Source organism: Hemiscyllium ocellatum, chromosome 10 (genome assembly GCF_020745735.1).
Source record: "Hemiscyllium ocellatum isolate sHemOce1 chromosome 10, sHemOce1.pat.X.cur, whole genome shotgun sequence".
Lineage (NCBI taxonomy): Eukaryota > Metazoa > Chordata > Chondrichthyes > Orectolobiformes > Hemiscylliidae > Hemiscyllium > Hemiscyllium ocellatum.
In genome coordinates, this window is record NC_083410.1 from 23,191,976 (window position 1) to 23,216,297 (window position 24,322).

The following is a 24,322-nucleotide window of genomic DNA, read 5'->3' on the forward strand; positions in this document are numbered from 1 at the left end:
TGACATGAACATATTTTACTAAAACAAATGAAGTACTTCTTTCAGCTGAAGTTAATTTTTTTTAAATGTACTGATTAGAAGCAATATTAAGTCAGAATTTACATCATGCAATAGAGCGTACTGACCAGGAAAAGAAATAAGCCAACCACACAAATTCTTGATTTTGTTTCTTCAATTATTTAAATCAAAGGGGCTCATGATTAACACTGAACAACCGTAACACACAAAAACAAAAGAAAATTCTGCATATTGAATGCCATATTTCCACGTCTCTTCATCTATTGGATCATCTGGGAAAACAAGTATAGGAAAATTGTGCAAAGTGGAAAGTGCACATTCCTGAACAGAAATAAAGACACAAAATGTAGGAATACTCAAAATGTTTCTGATGTTCAAAAAGTTATTGCCTTGAAGCAATTGTTTCTCTCTTTCCTCCTTCCCCCCCCCGGTACAGCCTACCCTTTAAACTATTTTCCACATTTGGTGCTTTAATATCAGATTTCTATCATTTGCTGTATTTAATAAAGCCTACACAAAATTTCAATGTGTTTGATTAAAAGGACAAAACTTATCAATGCACCATTATGGTCAGGCATTCCTACCTATCCAAGCTTCCCTTATTGATTAGTTAGGTCATCAATAGCCCAAGAGCCAGAAACAATAAAAATTTGATCTACTATCATTTTTAGGGACCATGCACTGCTCATCAGAATAATTCTCAGGTATTGTTATTTATTAAGTATCTTGAAGGGAGTATATTACATTCCCTTCCTCCCAGTCCACATCTTTCAAAGTTTGTCTCCATTTCTGTGTAAGAGGCAAAGGAGGTGACAAACTGAGTTCCAGGAAAACACCATCTAATGTTCTTCTGCTGATGAGGAGTATCCAGCAAGGTGACATCATTGAGTCAAAGGTTGTTAGCTGGGACTGTAGAAGGTTGCTGAGAGAGGTGAAAGTGAAGCCGTGGCAGGATTTGTAAATTTGAGGTTGGTGATTCTCAACTTAATGTGCAGTGCACCAAAGCACTCCAGCCAAAACAATATTTTTTTTCAAATAATTTAAAATAGAAGTTATGAAAGAACATTCAAAGAACAATGTTTGACAAGTGTTTCTCATTATTAACGGAGTGGAAGACAGCAACTGCTGCAAATAACTCTGGTTAAATACAATGGATTAGAGTGGGATGATAAAACCTAGTGGTGTGTAGTTATTATTAGGTGTCATATCCATTCTAATCCAACATACGTCATTAGCTGTTTAAAACTCCCTTGGCAATTCTCATGCCATGCAGAACACAGGAGTAACAATATGAAGCTGTTGGCATCAAATTCATTATATACTGCACCTGTATCCACTTCAATTGTGGAATACCATACAACTGTAAAGATCAATTTTGATTGTTTTTCACAAACCTTTAAACTTAGTCAGAAAACTGCAATACAAATGAATAATTCACTCCTGGAAAAACACAAGTCACTAATCAATTGAATTGTCCCATTTATCAAACAATAATCGCACTCATTCCCAATCTAATTGTAACCAAGCTTTGCTTGATGAAAAAGCTCACTTTTCATGACTGGCAGCTTCTCAAATTCATATTGCTAACGATGTTTCCGTGGGGAATTTATAAATAAATTGGCAGGGTTTAGAACTTACCTAGAGTATCAGAATGACAGACTTTTTATTTTTTTTGCACAGAATTTTTGTTTATCAAAAAGCAACAAATCACTGACCTTTCTCTGCTGCTTCTCCCAGGCAGGGTCCAGCAGGAGGTCTCTATCCCAATCTTCTTCCTGCATCATGTACTCTTCCATCTCGCTCTCATAGTTGTGGTTGTAATGCATCGTTTCTTCTACCTGGGTCATGGTGTGGCTTTGGACATGGCTCACTGTGGTACTTTTCATTTGGGACATCATGATGTTTTTTTCTCTCTCGAGTGGAATAGTTGCGGGACGGCACAATTCGGAGCCCTTAGGTATTGCTATTCTTAATCTATCTTTCTTTCTCTATCGGCAGGTCAACTGGTGTACACTTTAAGCTGTTGCTGTGAGAGCTACCTGCACTCAGGCTCCTCTCCCGTCCTCTATCCTTGTCCCCGGCTGTCAGAAAGCAGCACAGCGCGCACCCGCCGTCCTGTCCAAATAGCCGCGGTCACGTGAGTGGCGCGCGCACCCGCCCGGGACGGGACTGGACGGCATGGGACTATCCAAGAATAGATATGACCGTCACCGAGGACTGTTGTAGCCATGTGGTAGTCTCCCTTCCTCTAAGCTAGAAGACCCGGGTCTCAGTCTCATCTGCTCCAAAGGTCCAACGTTGTCACACCTGTAATGGGTTGATTGGAAAATAATTCCAACCCCTGAGGATAAAACATAGAACAATACAGCACAGATCAGGCCCTTCAGCCTTCCAAGCCTCTTCTGTCAAGAGAAGATTAAATAGATACTCAAGATCATGATGAGCCTAGACAAAGTAGAAAGAGAGATACTGTTCCTGTCAGTGTAAAGGTTGAAAAAGCACAGACAACACTGAGTAGGGGTAATTGGCAAAAAAGAAACAGATGTGAGGAAGACACTTTCTTCAATGGACGAAAGTACTGCCTGAGAGTCAAATAGAGACAGATACAATTGAGATTTCACAAAAGAATTGAATAAGCACCTAAAGAGAAAACAAAGAATCACAGCTGCAGGGAAAGGATGAGTGGTGCTAGCTGAGTTGCTCTTTGGGAGTGTTGGTATGGACATGGTGTGTCACTTGTTTTCCTTAGCAGTAACCATTCTCTGATTCATTCGATGAGAATGATGCAGTGCATTTATTTAATTCCTTACACTACATAAGGATATCCCAAAATGCTTTACAACTTATTAGGCACTGTTGTGTCCAAACAATCACAGAGATATTCTTGGACAGGTAGCATTCCTGTAAAAACAAAGCACAGAGACATTTAGTATGATTGTTTCACATAGCAACAAAACTAATTGGAGACCATATCCTAATGTGTCTTGACTCATAGCTGTAAAAAGAAGTAAACCTTGTTTCTGAAGTCAACAACTTTTGGGTTCAAGTCTCGTTGCCACCTTTTCTTAAACTTTATATCTAAACCTTTGATGCCAGTTTGTTTGAAATTACTGTGAGTTGCCTCATTTGCACGAACCCCATAGTTGCAACCCTTTGATTGTCTACATTCCAGGAGAAATTGATGGATGTCTCAACTTTCCAAAGGTGTTGATCATCTCAGTTGAGATTTCACTGTAGTATTGCACTGTTGGGGGTGATGTTTTATATCCTTAGATCAGAATTTACTGCTATCACTTGATTGCATATCATTCCTATGACAATTGGACCACAAATGATTTTCTCTCTTTTGTCAAAAGAACATAAAAAGATTGGAAAGGAAGTGAGCCAGAACCAGAAACAGAATCATGATGTCCAGACTTGTAGTTGTGGTAGAGAAACAGTACAACTAATAAAACTGTGTCAAATATTACCATCTGATTGAAGGGACTGCCAAACTTGTGAGATGAAACTGGCAGCAATTATTCTTGGTTATTAGTTGCTCCAGACATTGGGACATGATTTTGTTGATGTTAGGTAGAAGGAACCATGCCTGAATTATGCCCCACATTGGAAAGCTGACAAGTTCATTCATTTTTCCAGAAGTAAGAACAAAGAGCTGTAACTGTAAGGACTGTAATAATGAGGAGATCCACAGTGGTATAAACCAAGTTTAAGAGAAGGTGATGGTGGTAATGCAGGAAGCTTTTCATCTTGTCCATTGTCACCAGGTAGAAAATCTAACTCTGCTAACTTGCTGAATAAAAGTAAGGCTGTAGATATTGCCTACTTGGAGTCTCGGAGATATTTGGCATTCTCCCATAAAATAAAGATGTTTGACATGATGCTTCTTTTTCTAGACTAACATGGATGAATGGTTTGGAGGTGCCAGTGTTGGACAGGGTGTACACAGTTAAAAATTGCACAACACCAGGTCATGGCTGAAAAATGTATTGCTTGAAAAGCACAGCAGGTCAGGCAGCATCCAAGGCGCAGAATCAACGTTTCGGACATAAGCCCTTCTTCAGGAATGAGGAGGGTGTGCCAAGCAGGCTAAGATAAAAGGTAGGGAGGAGGGACTTGGGGGGGGGGGCGTTGGGAATGCGATAGGTGGAAGGAGGTCAAGGTGAGGGTGATAGGCCGGAGAGGGGGTGGGGGCAGAGAGGTCGGGAAGAAGATTGCAGGTCAAGAAGGTGGTGCTGAGTCTGAGGGTTGGATTGAGATAAGGTGGGGGGAGAGGAAATGAGAAAGCTGGAGAAATCTGCATTCATCCCTTGTGGTTGGAGGGTTCCTAGGTGGAAGATGAGGTGCTGTTCCTCCAGGTGTCGTGTTGCCATGGTCTGGTTATAGAGGAGGCCAAGGACCTGCATGTCCTTGGCGGAGTGGGAGGAGGAGTTAAAGTGTTCAGCCACGGGCAGTTGGGTTGGTTGGTGTGGGTGTCCCAGAGGTGTTCTCTGAAACGTTTCGCAAGTAGGCGGCCTGTCTCCCCAATGTGGAGGTGGCCACATCGGGTGCAGCGGATGCAGTAAATGATGTGTGTGGAGGTGCAGGTGAATTTGTGATGGATATGGAAGGATCCCTTGGGGCTTTGGAGGGAAGTGAGGGGGGAGATGTGAGCGCAAGTTTTTGCATTTCTTGAGGTTGCAGGGGAAGGTGCCGGGAGTGGAGGTTGGGTTGGTGGGGGGTGTGGACCTGACGAGGGAGTCGCGGAGGGAGTAGTCTTTCCGGAACACTGATAGGGAAAGGGAAGGAAATATATCCTTGGTGGTGGGGTCTGTTTGGAGGTGGCGGAAATGACAAAAGATGATACGATGTATCTGGAGGTTGGTGGGGTGGTAGGTGAGGACCAGTGGGGTTCTGTCCTGGTGGCGATTGGAGGGGTGGGGTTCAAGGGCGGAGGAGCAGGAAGTGGAGGAGATGCGGTGGAGAGCATTGTCAACCACGTCTGAGGGGAAATTGCGGTCTTTGAAGAAGGAGGCCATCTGGGTTGTTCGGTAGTGGAATTGGTCCTCCTGGGAGGCGGAGGTGAAGGAATTGGGAATATGGGATGGCGTTTTTATAGGTGGCAGGGTGGGAGGAGGTCATGGTCATGGTCAAACAGGTTTATTTGGAAGCACTAGCTTTCGGAGCGCTGCTCCTTAATCAGATGAAGAAGCAGCCCTCTGAAACTTAGTGCTTACAAAAAAACTGTTGGACAATAACTTGGTGTTGTGTGATTTACAAAGGGAATTATTTAGAGAATATGATCTTTGTTAGATAATTGTACTTGCAGTGATCATAGGCAAGCATGGCCTCCTGGAGTTTGCTGGATGTAACTGCAGTCTCTTTGAGCTTTCTTGAATGCCTTATGGAATCAAAAAGCAACTTCCCAGTTTTCCCTGAATTATCTGCAAAATTTTTAATCTGGCTGTTTCCTTCCCTGCACTAGCAAGGCTAAGGTGGGTGAACAACGTATTGTGGCTCCCAGTGCTATCTTGAGTATACTTCCACCCACCCTATTTCCTGTAAGGAATCTGTTCTATTCTCACAGTTTCTCCATTTCTGTCACATCTACTCTGATGATATGAACTTCCAAAGAAGTTCAGGAAAGAGAGGAAGAGGAACTCAGTAGCTTGGCTTCCAGCAGACAAGACTGCTGTTTCTGGCTCCCTAATTTGAGAGGAGAGTGAAAATTAAAGAAAAAAATCTTATAAAGATGATTCTTTTGAAGGATAGAGGTTACTGACAATACCTTCATTTGTGTAGAAATGAATGCGGTTTTCCCCCATTAATTTTTCACCCTGCACCCTTGAGATGAACGACTGACTTCGGCTGCCCCTCAACTCATTTGCATGCCTTCAATCTGAGGTAAATGTAGCCCTTGATACCCCTCAGGTTTTGCCTGGCCTAGCTGGGAACTGCAACTGTAACAGCCCAACTGATGGGTTACTAGAGTATGCAGAAGGGAAAGACCACCTCTCCTTTCACTGTGTTTGACCCGGTACACTGATGTGCCCATTTCTTTGGAAATACCACTGAAGATTTTGCTGTTATCGATGGGGGTGGGGGGGGAGGATCAGATCTAACCAGTTACCCTAGGTAACTGTCCAAAATCAATGTGCAAGAGGTGTCCAATGTTGGAGCAGACCACCTGGAGATGGATTTAGACTCCATCATGAGCACAAGGACACAAAAGAGGTGGTAGAAGGCCTAGTCTCCCAGATGTAGTTCCCTTATTCCCATGAGAGAATTCCAGGAGTTTTTACAACATCAGCAAAGTCACCAAGAAAGGGCTCAGTTAACATTGGTCAAGTGGAAAGCTCTTATTCTTCAGTTTCTGATGCCTAGAGACTAGAAACAGTCAAACTAGTAGACCTGCGCCTCACCACCTACTTGACATTCAATAACAAAACTTACAAACATGTCAACGGAACACCTATGGGATTACTAATATCATAGCGGAAGCAGTAATGCAGAGACTTGAACCAGCTGCCTTCCCATCTATCTAACCCAAACTTTGGGACTGCTATGTAGATAATACCTTTGTTGTCACAAAACGGAAAAAATTAGAGGAAACATACATCACCATCAACAATATCTTGACAGGCATAAAATTCACAAATGAAGAGGAGAATGACAACAGCCTCCCATTCCTAGACGTGACAGTTGAACGTATCTGCGTCTACAGAAAAACACCAAACACAGACCAAATACTTAACTTCAGAAGCAATCATCCCAACACCCACAAATGGAGCTGCGTCAAGACATTATTTCAATGAACTACATCATACTGCAGCACACAATAACTACAAAGAGCAGAGGAAAAGTATCTATACAATGTTTTCAAGCAAAATGGATACTCAATAAATACAATCTGCTGATTCCTCAGAAAAGCAGACAAAAGGCAACCATAAACTATAACCACATTACCTTACATCAAAGACATATCAGAAATGACTTCAAGACTACTCAGACCCCTTGGCATCATGGTAGCCCACAAACCTACCAATACATTTAAATAGCGAGTAATGAACCTAAAGGATCCATTAGATACTATCAGCAAAACTAATGTCATCTACAAGATACCATGCAAGAATTGTAAAAAAACACTACATCAGACAAACTAGCAGGAAACTTGCCATCAGGATATATGAACACCAAATGACACGATCCACTATCACTAGTTTCTATACATACAGACAAAGAGGAACACCACTTTGACTGGGACAACCACACACATCCTAGCACAGGCGAAACAAAGAAATGCAGGAGAATTCTTAAAAGCATGGCAATCTAACCAGAACTCCATCAATAAAGGTTAGGATTTGGAGACGGTGGTGATGGACTGGGGTGTACAAAGTTAAAAATCACACAACACCAGGTTATAGTCCAACAAGTTTATTGGAAGTACTAGCTTTTGGAGCACTGCTCCTTCATCAGTGGTGGTTGTGGAGAATAAGATTGTAAGACACAGAATTTATAGCAAACATTTACAGTGTGATGTAACTGAAATTATATATTGATGAAGAGTGACCATGTTGGTTTCAGTTGTTTCATATGTAAATTGCAAAACTTCTTTTTAAAGTTACATTCTCAAGTGAACTTTAACAACTGGTGTCATGTCAACCAGATAATGTATTGAAGGTGTTAGTTCCCTGTGTTAGGCTGTCTGTGCCACAATGGTCAGACTGATTCTAATCTATAAAATGGACTTACAGAATATTACATGAATTCATGCAGTTTTTGAGCAGAGTAAAATGTAATTCTGCAAGTACAAATTCACCCCACAAACTTATACGTGTATGTGTGCATGTGGGTTTGTGTGTGGGAGTGTGTGAGGAGGGGGGATGTTATGAGTGTCTGTGAGAGGGTGTGTGTATGTGTGTGTGTGTAAAGGGGTTTAAGTCTGTGAGAGGGTTTGTGTGTGGGAGTGTATGTGTGTGTATGAGAGAGGGTCTGCATATGTGTGTGTCCATCTGTCTGTGTGTGTATAATGCAATGGGGTCACCAGTAGTGTGACATAAACCTGAGATCTCAGTTGAGGCCATCCGCATGGGTACCAAACTTGGCTAAACCTCCACTCAGGCACTTTTCGTTGTTGCCTGTCCTGAAGTCCGCCTTGGAGGCTGGTCACCCAAAGGTCCGAGGTCGAATGTCCTGGACTGCTGAAGTGTTCTCCCACTGGGAGGGAACAGTCCTGCGTGTTGATTCTGGATTAGTGGTGCTGGAAGAGCACAGCAGTTCAGGCAACATCCGAGGACCAGTAAAATCGATGTTTTGGGCAAAAGCCTTTCATCAGGAATAAAGGCAGAGAGCCTGAAGAATGGAGAGATAAGCTAGAGGAGGGTGGGGGTGGGGGTGGGTAGAAAGTAGCACAAAGTACAATAGGTGAGTGGGGGAGGGTTGAAGGTGATAGATCAGGGAGTATGGTGGAGTTGATAGGTGGAAAAGAAGATCGGCAGGTAGGACGCGTCATGGGGACAGTGCTGAGCTGGAAGTTTGGAACTAGGGTGAGGTGGGGGAAGGGGAAATGAGGAAACTGTTGAAGTCCACATTGATGCCCTGGGGTTGAAGTGTTCCAAGGCGGAAGATGAGGCGTTTTTCCTCCAGGTGTCTGGTGGTGAGGGAGTGGTGGTGAAGCAGGCCCAGGACCTCCATGTCCTCGGCAGAGTGGGAGGGGGAGTTGAAATGTTGGGCTACAGGGCTCCGGAGATGTTCCCTAAAGCGTGGTGGTGAGGGAGCGGCGTCGATTTTACTGCTCCTCGGATGCTGCCTGAACTGCTGTGCTCTTCCAGCACCACTAATCCAGAATCTGGTTTCCAGCATCTGCAGTCATTGTTTTTACCTGCCTGTTGATTGTTGTGCGGTGTCCATTCGTCCATTGTGGTAGCCTCTGTTTGGTCTGCCAATGTACCATGCCTCAGGGCATCTTGCCTGCAGCGTTTAAGATAGACAACGTTAGCTGAGTAGCATGAGTACCTGCCACGTACCTGGTGGGAAGTGTCCCCACGCATGATGGTGGTGTCCATGTCGACATTCTGACAGTCTTGCAGCGTCTACAGTGACAAGGGTGTATGGTATGGCATCCTACACACACATTCACGCAGACCCTCTCTCATACACTCACATACATACCCTCTCAGACTTAAACCATTTTACACACACTCACATAAATACACACACCTCACACTCATAACCTACACACCTCCCCCCAACAGACGTTAACTTGAGTTTCTCCAACATTCTCTTATATTTGTTTAAGATTTTAAGCATCCACAGTGTTTTTTTTCACTTTTAATACTAGTTTTCATTGTGGTTGGTTCCTTTTCGTTCTTTCTTCCCTACACCTGAAAGAAAAAGCAATGCAGCCTCCTTGAGTTGACAGTAGACGTTATGTCACCCGAACCAGGTTGACAACGCAGTGCTTAATACATACATAATACATGCAGCCGGTTGCTGTTACGGTGAAATTATAGGTTTATTAAGTTGCAGGAAATCACACAAGCCTACAGCCGTCACTGCACAAGGAAAGCAAGTGAAACGGCACTGCAATCGCTTGCGGTGAAAGTTCATCCAGAGGAAGACAGCTGTCAAATCGCGAGCGTTGCTCTCAATCCCGGAAGTGATCGCTACCAATCGCAAAGCGAATTCGTTTGCCAATCACTCCCTCAGCGGCTTCTCATTGGACGCTTGTGTAATTGTTACAGCCGTGGCTGGGTTCGGTGGATGCGGACGGGTTTGTCGCCAGTGGGTGTCTTTTGGTTGTCCACAATCAATAGGTTCCTAGATGTCTAACCCAACGATATTCAACCCGGTAAGGACTTAGTTTCGGCGTGTTTTGTGTACGTGGTTGTATTTAGCAAGCTAGAGTGTGGTAAGTGGTACGTGAATCTGCCCATGATGATTCACTTGATGGAAGGATTAACGATAAAGTATCAATGGGTGGGTTAACCCTATAAAAGAGGGTGAGTTTACAGCTCCGACATCTTTCTACTGGAATCACTTTCCATTTATTGAGAGGACTAGACCTTGTGTAGCGCTGGAGATTATGTCCTTGTATTCACTTGGTAGTAGAGTTAATATTTACATCTACTTAACCTGAGAGATGATAAAGCTAAATTGACTCTCCAGTTCATCCTCCCATCCTTCTTATCTCTAACTTCCTGGTAGTTATTTGAAATAATTTTTGCTTCCATGATACTGAATGGCTGGACCATTTCAGAACAAAAGAGAGGTGTGTGTTTGTGCAAAACACACTTCTGATCTTTGGCTGAGATCAGGGTTGTAGAGATGTACAGTATGGAAACAGATCCTTTGGTCCAACTTATCCATACTGACCAGATATCCAAAATTAATCTACTCCCATTTGCCAGCATTTGGCTTATGTCCCTCTAAACCTTTTCTATTTGTATACCCATCCAGATGCCTTTTAAATGTTCTAATTGTATCAGTCTCCACCACTTCCTCTGGCAGCTCATTTCCATACGTGCACCACTGTCTGTGTGAACAAAGTTGCCCCTCATGTTCCTTTTAAATCTTCCTTCTCTCACCCTAAACTCATGCCCTTTAGTTTTGGCCTCCCCAACCCCGAGGAGACCTTTTCTATTCACCCTATCTATGCCGCTCATGATTTTATAAACCTCTGTAAGGTCGCCCCTATTCAGCCTCTCACTATAGCTCAGATCCTCCGAACCTGGCAACATCCTTGTAAATCTTTTTGGAACCTTTCAAGTTTCACAACATCCTTCATACAGGGGGGAGACCAGAATTGCATGCACTATCCAATAGTGGCCTAACCAATGCCCCATACAGCCTCAACATAACCTACCAACTCCTATATTCACTGACCAATAAAGGAAAGCATACGAAGTGGGCGGTACGGTGGCACAGTGGTTAGCACTGCTGCCTCACAGCGCCAGAGACCCGGGTTCAATTCCCGGCCCAGAGGCGACTGACTGTGTGGAGTTTGCACGTTCTCCCCGTGTGTGCGTGGGTTTTCTCCGGGTGCTCCGGGTCCAAAGATGTGCGGGTCAGGTGAATTGGCCACGTTAAATTGCCTGTTGTGTTAGGTAAGGGGTATGGGTGGGTTGCGCTTCGGCGGGTCGGTGTGGACTTGTTGGTCCGAAGGGCCTGTTTCCACACTGTAGTAATCTAAACGCTACTTCACTATCCTATCGACCTGCGGCTCTACTTTCAAGGAATGATGAACTTACATTCCAAAGTCACTTTGTTCAGCAACACTCCCCAGGGCCTTAACATTAAGTATATAAGTCCTGTCCTGAATTGCCTTTCCAAAATGCAGCACCTCACATTTACCTGAATTAAACTCCATCTTCCACTCCTCAGCCCATTAGCCTCTCTCACCAAGATCCTATTGTACTCTGAAGTAATCTTTGCCGTCCACTACAGCTCCAATTTTAGTGTCTTTTGCACACTTGCTTGTATTTTACACTCAGCGTTTCAAAATATAAGCAATGGTCTTTGGTGTTAATCCCGACCAAAAGTGCCCACTTGCCTAAAGTGGTGGTTGAATGAAAATTTTGTTGGAAAGCCCATATGTTGAAAAATAATAGATCTCTATATAGGTTTACCTTCCTAAATCCCAGAACATTTTGGGGTAGTGAGAGATGCCACCACCAGCACAATGTTCAAACTGAAAGGTTATAGGTAGGAAAGACATACTTCTCCTGCACTCATTTCTTTTTTTAAGCTTTTGTACTATTTATATTAAAAAATGGAAATTACTTTCAAGAAGTCATATGTAAAGTTAATAAAGCATGGCACTTGAAAAGGCACTGTTGCTTAGGCAGCACCTAAGGACAAGACAGTCAACGTTTGGGCTAGCACTCTTTTCAGGAATTTTAAAATGTCATCACATTTGAATGTTAAAAAAGGGCATGTGAAGTGTTTAATAATTTCAAACCTTTTGTCTCTGTTTTTGGATGTGTTTTTTTCTTGATTTGTTCTTGAGAGTGGTTTCCTCAGCTGTTTCAAGAGGCAGTAAAGATTTCTGGTGTGGAGGCCAGAGCAAATAAGGCTGGCAGACTTTTTCTCCATTTGTGATGGAGTCATAGAATCCCTACAATGTGGAAACAGGCCATTTGGTCCAACAAGTCCACACTGACACTCTGAAGAGTAACCTATCCTGACCCATTTCCCCTACCCAATTACTCTACTCTACATTTACCCCTGACTAATGCACCTAACTACACATCCCTGAATACTATGGGCAATTTAGCATGGCCAACTCACCTAACCTGCACATCTTTGGATTGTGGGAGGAAACCGGAGCAGCCGGAGGAAACCCACACAGATATGAAGAGAATGTGCAAATTCAACACAGACAGTCACCCGATGCTGGAATCAAACTTGGGTCCCTGGTGCTGTGAGGCAGCAGTATTAACCACTGAGCCACCGTGTCACCCCATGGTGAACCATGATTTGTAACAGAGGTTAGCATGTTGTTCCAAATTTATTAATTGAATTTAAATTCCCCCAAGCTGCCGTGCATGGATTTGAATGTATCTCAGGAGCTTCTGGATTACTTGTCCGATAACCTTGCCACTATGCTGCTACCATTCCCATGCGCAGTGCCTCTCAAAGTTTCTTCCTTGTGGTTTTGCATATCAGCTTGTACGAGCCCAGTCTAGCAGTTATGTCCTTTAGAACCTGGCCAGCACAGCAGTGGCACACTGAGCAACTCTTAGTAATGGACATTGAAGTTCTCCACCAATTTATACTATGTACAAAAACAACTGCGGTGTGTCCTACATTATACCCATGACATGCATCATGAGTACTCTGGCTGTGAATTACTTTTGGACATTTGATTTGAAGGACATGATATAAATTTGCATTCATTGCTCCTTTTGTCAATAGAAATACTTAACATTTTATTTTGGGAGCATTTTTTCTGAATGCTTTGATTGTGAATCAACTTCAATTCTTAGAATTCACTGCTATGTAATTCATTATAAGCCAGAACTGAATCTATTTTAACTTTTTTGCAGCTGGAGAACTTCCCACTTTTTTAGACACAAATGTTAACTTTAGAACAGTTGCTGATTATGCCTGACCATTTTCAGAAACTTGATTTCATATTGCACAGATTTTATACAATTCGCCTGTCTAGTAACTGTTTAGAAGTGTTGGAGACGTATTCGTTTTTACCTATTTTTGCTTCAGTGCTATAAATCTCAATTTTAATTCCTTCAGGCAAGGGCTGAGGCAGATGACAAATATTGAAACTCCAACATGCTGTACTAATTACATTTCTGTTGCAACATCTAAATGATCCTGGAATGCACCCAGTGTCTGAAGTTCACTCTTTCCTGTTGAGTCAGTCAGTTTTCTGTAAGCAGAAATATATTTGAACTTTATTCTGTTCAATCCTGAATCTTTGTTGTTCTCCATGATTTGCTTTCTCTATCTTGTTGAGAATCTGTCCTATATCTTTATAAGGTCTCTTGTAAACACTCTCTTTTTCAAAGCTGAAGAATGTACATGGGATGACCCACAATATACAGAAGAAATAAATTTGCTATTCCAACCTAATGCCAGTTTTTGTGCTTCAGTTGAGCCTCTTATCATTTCTTCTGATTAACTCCACCATAGTAATCATTCATTTCTTTCTCACTCATATTTGTCTTCCCATCAAAAGTATTCAAACTATTTGTTTCAACTATTTGCTTCCTATTTATTAAGTGCTTCCTTATGCCCTTATTTATCCATGGCATTGCACTAGTGTTTAGTTTGTTCTTTTTTCTTAGCAGATTACATGTTTCATGCACTTTGAATGCAATTTTAATTGTTTCCTATTGTTCAACTTTGTTACTTGCCAATTTAGTTCTCATTCTAGCTCTGTCTCAATCACATAGAATCAGTTTCTATACTCAGTTTTCATCATACTCGTGTAATTCTGTATTGTCATTTTATAGTGCATTATGTTATGGTCACTATTCCTGATGAAGGGCTTTTGCCCGAAACATCGATTTTCCTGCTCCTCAGATGCTGCCTGACCTGCTGTGCTTTCCAGCACCACTCTAATCTCGACTTATAGTCACTATTGCCTACTTATACATCTCTGCTTCATTTTCAACTGTTAGAAATAGCAAGCCTTCACTTGTTGGGTTTTTTACATACTGGTCATGAATGGAATTTTTAACTTGTTTAGGAATTCCATTTGCTTAACTCCTTTATCTACTTTCTCTGTCCAGTTAATATCAGGATGGTTGAAACACACTGATTTTTTTTGGTCTCTATGTAAGAACATGTCTCTTTCCTCTGACATGTGGAATCAACCTCATTATGCTCTTCTGCAATTTGTCTAAGAACTGGACAACTGCCTTAATTTGCAGTAACTAGAAACTTAATGTAGATATAGACTGAGAAGAATATACTGCATGCATTGTATTGTGGCTATGGTTTGTTTGTGCTACGATGTTTTGAACTATCTTTAGCATTGAAGCAAACTCAATTCATGGTCAAAATATAATTAAGGAGTTAATTTAAATATATTGTAATGGTATTGCAAGCTGCACTAAACTAATGCAAGTATTACTGATCCTCAAATGGTCTATTAATTTACTCTTCTAAGCTTGGCTGTTATTTTTTCTTTCAGGTTATACCATACAGTGGTGCGATCTTTGGTGGTTTGCGACGAGGGCAGATGGTAGCAGTGCAAGGAATACTGCCCAAAGAAAGTGAAAGGTAAAACATCATGTGGAACCGATTTTTATTTTTTTTTTGAGAAGATTTGTAGCTCAGGTTGAGGTTCAGGTTGTCCAAGCTGGAAGGTATGTTCTCAGACTTTTTGTTACCATACTAGGTAACATCATCAGTGAGCCTCCGTTGAAGCGCTGGTGTTCTGTTCCACTTTCTACTCGTGTGTCTTGATCTGTTAAGGTGGGTGATATCATTTCCGATTCTCTTTCTCAGAGGTTGGTAAATGAGGTCCAAATCGATGTGTTTATTGACGGAGTTCTGGTTTGAATGCCAGATCTCTAGGAATTCCCATGTATGTCTCTGTTTAGCCTGTCCTCGGATGGGTGTGTTGTCTTGGTTGAAGTGGTGTCCTTCTTTGTCTGTGTGTAAGGATGCTAGTGATGCCTAGTTGGTGCTCATGTATCCTGGTGGCTAGTTTCCTGCCTGTCTGTCCGATGTAGTGTTTATTGCAGTCCTAGCAGGGTATTAGGTAAATGACATTTAATTTGCTGATTGTTGGTACGGGGTCCTTTAGGTTCATCAGTAGCTGTTTCGGTTTGTGGGTTGCCATGATGCTAAGGGGTCGGAGTAGTCTGGTAGTCATCTCCGAGATGTTTTTATTGTATTGTAATGTGACTAGAGTCTTTGGGCATGTTGTGTCTTCATGTTTGGGTTTCTTGTTTAAGAATCAGCGGACTGTGTTTATTGGGTACCTGTTGTTCTTGAATATGCAGGAACCTATAAGATCCCCTACCAACAACCAGCAAATCGAATGTCATATACAAAATACCCTGCAAAGACTGTAACAAACACTACATAGGACAGAAGGCAGGCAACTAGCTACCAGGATACACGAGCACCAACTAACCATCAAAAGACATAACCAGATCTCACTAGTATCCTTACTAACAGATGAAGAAGGACATCACTTTGACTTGGACAAATCCATCCTAGGACAGGTTAAATAGAGACACACATGGGAATTCCTAGAGGCCTGGCATTCCAACAGGAACTCCATCAATAAACACATTGATTTGGACCCCATTTACCAACCTTTGAGAAAGAGAATCTGAAATGATATCACCCACCTTAACAGACGAAGACATGTAAGTAGAAAGTGGAACAGAACACCGGTGCTTCAACAGAGGCTCTGTGATGATGTTACTTGGCACGGTGATGAAATATCTGAAACAAACCTGCCAGCTCAGCAAGCAAACGTACAACCTGAACCATGTGGAAAATTTACACTGGGAAGAAAATTTTATATGGTGACCAGGACACTTGTCGAAAATTTCCCTTTGGCAGGAATTTACAAATTACAAATTTTGAGGTAGCCAGTTACCTTTATTCTTAGAAGAAATGTACATGTATTCTGTAAACCACCCTGGTATTCTGGGGTGAGATGTTTTCTTTGATTTGACAGATAAACGTTGTTGAAGTCAAATCATTGAAACTTCATCTTTGTTTGAAATGGTAAATTTACATTCTGAAAGATGTTAGTGAAATATGCCAAATGCTCAAGTGAGCAAGTAAGGAAAAAGTAGGGCAGAGTAGTTATATGGATCAAGGTAACTAGAGTATGACGGAGAGGGATAGAAAGTACATGGATAAGAGTGCAGCAGCAAATATGATCAGATTAAGAAGAAAATAGCTTTGAGCTAACTGAGAGGGAGAGGATTTTTGAATGAAAGGCAATTTGGAAAATCAAAGTTTAAAAACTAAGCCCATGACAGCCTTTTATCTTGAAAGGTGATGGTTTCTGCCATGGTGGTTAACTCTGCGTTATGGGGCTTCTGAGCCTCACTCCACCATTGCAATCTCTACTGTGTTTGATGCAGAGGAAGAAAAGGGTTGAGAGGGTGCAGGTATTCATTAACTACTATTTTCTCTGACCCCTCTCCTCAACCAGTTGGGATTTTAACTTATGTTCACCTTTTCCAATGCCTTTTCAAACAGTCAGCTCCCGCCACCAACTGTCTCCCTATTGTCAGTGCCAATATCCACTATCTTCATATTTCATTTTCAAGTGTCCTTGCAGTAGCGGAATGGACATAAGGACATCATGACCCAGTCGTCAGCTAATTGTACATCATTAGATACTCGGCTATCGTGCTTTTAATTAACATGGTTGACCCAGTACAGGTTTCATAGACTTAACATTGAGTGTATGCTAATCAAAAACTGAAAGAACTGTGCATGCTGTAAATCAGAAACATAAAGCTGAACTGATGAGTTTCTTGGTTCTGAGAAAGGGTCACCAGACCCAAAACGTTAACTCTGAATTCTCTTCACAGATGCTGCCAGACCTCCTGAGCTTTTCCAGCAATTTGTATTTGTGTTATTGAGTGAATGCTGATGGAGAAAGTGAGGACTGCAGATGCTGGAGATCAGAGCTGAAAATGTGTTGCTGGAAAAGCGCAGCAGGTCAGGCAGCATCCAAGGAGCAGGAGATTCGACGTTTCGGGCATGAGCCCTTCTTCAGGACAGCATTCCTGAAGAAGGGCTCATGCCCGAAACGTCGACTCTCCTCTCCTTAGGATGCTGCCTGACCTGCTGCGCTTTTCCAGCAACACATTTTTAGCTCTGAATGCTGATGAACTTAGCATGTTTCAGACCTCTGAAAATGACCTTGCCATGCCAGTAGCTGCTAATGGTACATCTGAAACAGCGAAGGTGGAAACTGCTCAGACTGGCTTCTGTTTTGCTGAAGTTATTAGTTGCAGTAATTTTTATACCAGACACCAATAATAATATTTCTGTGTGCTTGGGGAATGTGATGTCATTGAACTGGCTGAGACTTTGTCAGATTTAATGCAATGACTGTATCTTAAACTTGGTATAAAATGTTCCATTCAGCACAGAATAGGAATATGTGTGGATAGTAGAAGATTTTAGCTTAATAAATAGCTTGGTCTTGAACTTTCCCCTATTTAAAGTTCTTTATTTTTTTAAAAGTAAAAATTATACCTTAGTCAACAATGACAGTGGATGCTGTAGTGTGACAATGCAACTGGAAATTCCGCTTTTATACAAAATGAGGAATGTAAAGTTTTATTGCATAAATATTCTCTGGACAGCATTTACTTAAGAAAATTACTTTTGACATAGTGTTGAGACAAGCAAACATGACTAGTTTAAGATGAAATGTAGAATTGTTTTCACATTGTGTGGTTTGCTTTTGGGCATTTCCAAATGTCCCAGACACTTTCCAATTTGTAACAGCAAGTTTTCTTGAATAAAATGAATTGTTATTAAATGGGGGAGATTGAGATCAGTTTTGGCTATAGCTAAATGCTGTATATACATGGCCTTGATATAGTTTATTGTCATTATACATATATTCTGCATGCTTTTCCAAAATATGCCCCATTTTAGTAAACTTTGTAAATGTGGACCAGGTCACCAGTGGGTTCAAGAAACCAGATAACTAAAAATGATATGATACTAAAATAGGTAGAAAAGCAAAGAACAAAGTACAAAGAAAATTTACAGCCCAGGAACGGGCCCTTCGGCCCTCTAAGCCTGAGCCAATCCAAATCCACTGTCTAAACATATCGCCCAATTCCTAAGAATCTGTATCCCTCTACTCCCCACATACTCATGCATCTGTCCATGAACCGACTGTGCCTGCCTCTGCTGGCAAGGCATTCCAGGTGCCTACCACCCTCTGTGTAAAGTACTTTCTGTGTGTATCCCCCTTAAACTTTTCAACTCTCAACTTGAATGCGTGACCTCTTGTTATGAATCCCTCACCTGGGAAAAAGCTTATCTCTATCCACCTTGTCTATACCCTTTATGATTTTGTACACCTCAAGCATGTCCCCCATTTTCTCAGGTTCGACACACAACTTTTCTTCCTTCCTTAACTTTTACTGGATCAACCCTTTCTCGAGTTACCCTCTTGCTTCTTATATTTGAATAAAAGGCCTTGGGATTCTCCTTAATTCTGCTTCCTGAAGTTATTTCCTGACCCCTTTTAGCCCACTTGATTCCTTCTTTAAGATTAGTCCTACTCTCTCGCTATTCCTCCAAGGCCCCTTTTGTTTTTAAGCTGCCTGGACCTTATATACGGGGTTCCCTTTTCCTCTTGACTAGTCGTACGATTTCTCCTTTCATCTACAGTTCACAAATCTTGCCATTCCTATCCCTTGTTTTCAAAGGGACATGCTATCTTGCTGCTATCTTCAACCTATCTTTGAAAGCCTCCCACATATCAAATGTAGACTTCCCTTCAAACAGCTGCTCCCAATCCACATCTCTCATCTCCTGCCGAATTTTGATGCTGAAGCAGGCAGTGATGAGGAGATAAAGAGGGTACAGGCGGATCCTGATAGGCTTTGAGAATGACCAGAATGTGGGAGATGGAGTTTAGTGTGGATAAATTTGAGGTTGTCCAGTTTGGCTGGAAAGGCAAAAACGCAAATTATTATTTAAATAGAAGTACATTCAAGCTGCGTCAGTGCAGACAGATCTGGGTGTCTTTGTGCATAAATTGTAGAAAGTGGGTGCAGCATATAATAAGAATGGCAAATAGAATCCTAGCATTTATTTCTGGGACGCCCGGACCAACCAACCCAATCACCCTGTGGCTCAACACTTTAACTCTCCCTCCCACTCCACCGAGGACATGCAGGTCCTTGGACTCCTCTACCGGCAGAACATAACAACACGACGGCTGGAGGAGGAGCGCCTCATCTTCCGCCTGGGAACCCTCCAACCACAAGGAATGAACTCAGATTTCTCCAGTTTCCTCATTTCCCCTCCCCCCACCTTGTCTCAGTCGGTTCCCTCAACTCAGCACCGCCCTCCTAACCTGCAATCTTCTTCCTGACCTCTCCGCCCCCACCCCACTCCGGCCTATCACCCTCACCTTGACCTCCTTCCACCTATCACATCTCCATCGCCCCTCCCCCAAGTCCCTCCTCCCTACCTTTTATCTTAGCCTGCCTGGCACACTCTCCTCATTCCTGATGAAGGGTTTATGCCCGAAACGTCGAATCTCCTGTTCTTTGGATGCTGCCTAACCTGCTGTGCTTTAACCAGCAACACATTTTCAGTTATAAAAGGACTGGCTTACAAAAGTAAAGAGGTGTTGTTACAATTATATAAGATGTTGTTGGTGAGGAAACATCTGGAATATTGTGTACAATTCTTGTCTCCTTAGTTGAGGAAGGATACGGTGGGACTGGAGGCAGTTCAGAGGAGGTTCACAAAGCTGATTCCAGAGATGAAAGAACTGTCATATGAGGAGTGGTTGAATAGTTGGGGCTTATACTCGCCGGAGTTCAGAAGAATGAGGGGGGAATCTGCTTGAGGTATATTAAATGCTGAAGAGGATTGATAAGGTGGGCATTGAGCAGATGGGACAGTTTTGAATAAGATGGCATAGATATAGTGAGAGGAGGTAGATTCAAAACTAAAATGAGGCAAAACTGCTACTGAGAGTTGTGAATCTGTGGAACTCTCTGCCACAGAATGCATTGGAGGCAGAATCTAAAACAATTCCACAGAGGCTGATATCCCATCACCAAATCATCCTTTATTTACACATGCATATATTTGATACTGGGCATGCTTCCTCAGAGTGAACGGAACCTTTGACACTCCTGTCAGCCCTTATTGGGGCTGTTAATCTTGTTCACTCAGGGAACTTGTATTCTATGAGGTCCACCTGGCTCCTAATTCCTGTGGTCGTATAATTAGTTTGATTTTTCATGGCGTGGAAATGAGTAACTTCTTTCAGTGGAAATGTGTGTCATTGTTGAACTTTCGTACAGATTCCAAGTGGATTTACAGTGTGGAAGCAGTGAAAAACCTCGTGCAGATGTAGCCTTCCATTTCAATCCACGTTTTCGGAGATCTGGGTGTGTTGTTTGCAATACTCTGACACGTGAAAGATGGGGACGTGAAGAGATAAAATATGAGATGCCATTCAAAAAAGGAGAGCCATTTGAAATCATTTTCTTCGTAATGGTTGACAGGTTCAAGGTAATGCTCGCCGTTCCTAATTTTTTTTTGACATTTTCCTTGATATTTTCCTTGGCATCTTTGTAGTGTGATTGTGGAACTTGTTAAAAGATATTTAAATTCGACAATGTGCCCATCATGCTGCATTGTTCAATAACTTGTAGTGCCATTGTAAAACTTAACTGTTTTTGCTATTTGTATACAAACTCCAACAAATTGGTTATAAATTGTAAGTCGCCCTTAAATCTTCTGCAATGTAGGGATTTGTTTTGTCGTATTGCTGGTAAATGCGATGATTAATCTGACTCTCTGGACATTGCTGTTGTGACTCCTCAGCAGTACACAGGGTCAAGTAGTTGAGTTTAAAAGACCACTTAGTAACCATCAAATATGGATGGAGGCATAGTTGCTCTGAACTGTTTGTGTCCTTTCCTGCAGTATCGGGTCACCTTTTGCAGTGGATGGAGATTGTCTGGATTTATGCTTCACATAATTTGTATATAGAAATAAAATACTTGTAATCAATTGAGATGTGAAAGTAACTAGGAGATTGATTACTTGTTTTTTTAAATAAACTTTTCACATACATTGAATACTAATTTAGTCTTGTTGTCAAATTGAGTATAGTGCATGAGCTCCAACTCTTACTTAACCCAACCTTCTCTGTGCGATGTTTGGTAGTTGAAATGAAATGAGAATGTCAACTCTATCAGTTCATTTAAAGGTGATTTTTTTTGTAATGTTATTACAATGAGAAGATTTTTTTTGAAACATTTCTCTGTTAAGTAACAGCTTTTGATTGTCCTGCTTATAAGTAAATGTGTAAGTAGTGACATCCATAAATAAGTTGTGTCTGCATTTTCTATCATCCTAGTACCTTTCTCAAAACTCAGTTCTGTTCGCATCGTCTTCCTTTCAAGTAACTGCCTCACCATATTATAATTAGTGTCATTAATAGAGGGACATAGGTTACTGTTTCATCAGAATAGAAATGCCGTATTGCTGTGATGATAGCAATATTGTCAAATCCATTGCCTTTTTCTTTGCATGCAAAGATACAAAGGGAAAAACTAATGAAAACACGTTTTCTATTTTTACCTTGATATAAATATACAAGCAAAAATGTTATTAACTCTGTTTTCTTAGGGAATTGAGTGAAATGTATCAAATGCTCCTGTCTGTTTTGTTAAGCACAGTTAGATTTGCTGGAAGTGTATAGTTTTGGAGCAAGTGAATTGAATTTGTGTTGGGGGTGTAGCTGGAAAATGGATTGAAGTTATGGGATTGATTGATGCATTGGTAATGCATGACATTATTTTTAGGTGAGGTGATGCAGTGCCAGTCAACCAAGAAATTGTTTAGGGACACTTACTGTGAGACAGTTTAACAAATAATTTCAGTATATGATGTTGAACTGTAAATTCTTTGCAAAACTATGTTTCCTTGCCATTCCTTTCCTGAGATGGAACTTATATGTTTGGCTATTTGCACTGTTTGTTATAATCCAGGGACGGCTAGAAGAGGATACCTCTTTCACACTGTGTCTCTTTCCCTCTATATTCTGGACAAAGTATTGAAGATATGGGAAACAAGTCATGAACATTTATGTGTTCTGTTAAATGATAATGGGAGAAGTAGAGTCAAATGCAGATGTTTAAAGCACTTGGTGTCTTGCAGTGTCCCAAATGTTTTGGTCTGGGGCTAGTTCTCTTCAGTTTATTGATAATGTGAACATAGTCCGAGGAGAAATGGAGCTGAAATTTGCAGATATCAAAACCGGAAATATACCATTCTTTAGGAAGTTACAAAGTCATTTTGACAGGTGTCAGATAGAAATCAGCATTGTTGAGGTGATATACTTTGCTTTAAAAAGTTAACTATGGTAAGAGAAATAGTTTTTGTGTAGAAGCAGTACTTCACATTGATAATGTTGTATAAGATCCCTGGTATAATTCTAGATTTTATTGTGAACCTTAAAAGATGAAAAATAGTGATGAACCTTTCTGAGCATTCTGACCTCCAGTTATACTTCTGTACAGATACTGAGACTTTAGAGAGGATGCAACACACATTTAGTGAAAGGAAAATATAAAGGAAATATAAAGATGAAAAACTTTTCTTTGTTAGAATGATGCTGATAATGGATGAATATGATGAAAGTTAATGAAACAATGGGAAACCAAAACCAGTTTCTTCTGATTCAGTGATATAGAATGATAAAAGATTAAATAAAGAGATCTATTACAGATATGGATTTTTTAAGAGTTAGAAACAAGTAGAAATTACTTCCAGCACTTGTTTCTGCTTTGTTCAGTTTGCTTAAAGTGAAAGGATTGGGAGGGTAAATGTGATTGAACCCCACATAAGTAAATAGGTCCACCGCTGACACTAACTTAGCTGTAATGGCCTGTTTCCCGTGTTCCAGACTGTAACAAGGCATTGTAGTTGAGCTGCAGGAACCTGCTCTATATATAAATATGTATTTATCTACTAGGTTGCAGTTAATGGAAAACATTTCGTGGACTACCAGCACAGAATAAGTGTGGACAGAGTTGACACACTTGGAATTTCTGGTGTGGTCCAAATTCAAACGATTTGCTTCTTGAACAGCACTGTAAGTAAGAAGTAAATAAGCAATTTGTATTGACATATTTCTGGGTGATTAAATGGGCATAATAGGAAGTTCAGAATTATCTTCCAAATCAAATGTCATGAAATTATTTCAGATTGCATTTCCATTTTTTTTTCTTTGTCACCCTTTTGACTATTTGGCCATATGTACTGACATATTTCTCGTGTTAATAATGTTTGAGAAGATTTGTAGCTCAGGTTGATTATAAGTATGTTAGCTTGCTGACCTGGAAGGCTTGTTTCCAGCCATTTTGTCACCACGACTAGGTAACATCATCAGTGAGAGTCTCTGGTGAAGCACTGGTGCTATGTCCCGCCTCTCTATTGGTTTCTTCAAGTAGGTGATGTCATTTCTAGTTCTTTTCTTCAAGGGAAGGTAGATGGGATCTAAGTTGGTGTGTTTATTGATGGAGTTCTGGTTAGAGTGCTATGTCTGTAAGAATTCTCATGCATGTCTTTGTTTCGCGTATCCTAGAATGCGTGTGTTCTCCCAGTCAAAGTGGTATCCTTATTTGTCTGTCTGTATGGAAACTAGTGATTGTGGATCTTGTCTTTTGGTGGCTAGTTGGTGTTCCTGTATCTTGTGGCAAGTTTCCTGCTTCTTTGTCCGCTGTAGTGTTTTTTATTGTTCTTGCATGGTATCTTGTAGATGACATTAGTTTTGCTGGTAGTATCTAATGGATTCTTTCAGTTCATTAGTCGCTATTCAAATGTGTTGGTAGGTTTGTGGGCTACCATGATGTTAAGGGGTCTGAGTAGTCTGGAAGTCATTTCTGATATGTCTTTGATGTAAGGTAATGTAGCTATAGTTTTTAGTTGCGTTATGTCTGCTTGTTTGGGCTTGTTTCTGAGGAATCGGTGGATTGTGTTTATTGAGTACCCGTTTTTCTTGAAAACATTGTTTAGATATTTTTCTTTGGCTTTTTGTAGTTCTTAGCTGCAGTGTGATGTAGCTCGTTGAAATAATGTCTCCATTTGTGGGTGTTGG

General features: G+C 41.2%; 2 protein-coding genes across 3 annotated transcripts in view; one reads left to right on the forward strand and one right to left on the reverse strand.

The window, feature by feature from the left end:
• The window catches only part of LOC132819689 (alpha-actinin-2-like), a 109,153-nt gene extending 107,028 nt beyond the window's left edge, over positions 1 to 2,125 (reverse strand). Inside the window, exon 1 of the mRNA XM_060831347.1 lies at positions 1,734 to 2,125. Coding sequence (XP_060687330.1) covers positions 1,734 to 1,916 — 183 coding nt within the window. The 5' untranslated portion in view covers positions 1,917 to 2,125. The remainder of the gene's footprint in view (positions 1 to 1,733) is intronic.
• Positions 2,126 to 9,752: 7,627 nt separating this feature from the next.
• The window catches only part of LOC132819691 (galectin-8-like), a 28,829-nt gene continuing 14,259 nt past the window's right edge, over positions 9,753 to 24,322 (forward strand). For both annotated transcript variants that reach the window (XM_060831349.1, XM_060831350.1), the window contains exons 1-4: positions 9,753 to 9,847; positions 14,654 to 14,742; positions 20,514 to 20,724; positions 23,198 to 23,317. In XM_060831349.1, coding sequence (XP_060687332.1) covers positions 9,821 to 9,847; positions 14,654 to 14,742; positions 20,514 to 20,724; positions 23,198 to 23,317 — 447 coding nt within the window. In that variant the 5' untranslated portion in view covers positions 9,753 to 9,820. The remainder of the gene's footprint in view (positions 9,848 to 14,653; positions 14,743 to 20,513; positions 20,725 to 23,197; positions 23,318 to 24,322) is intronic.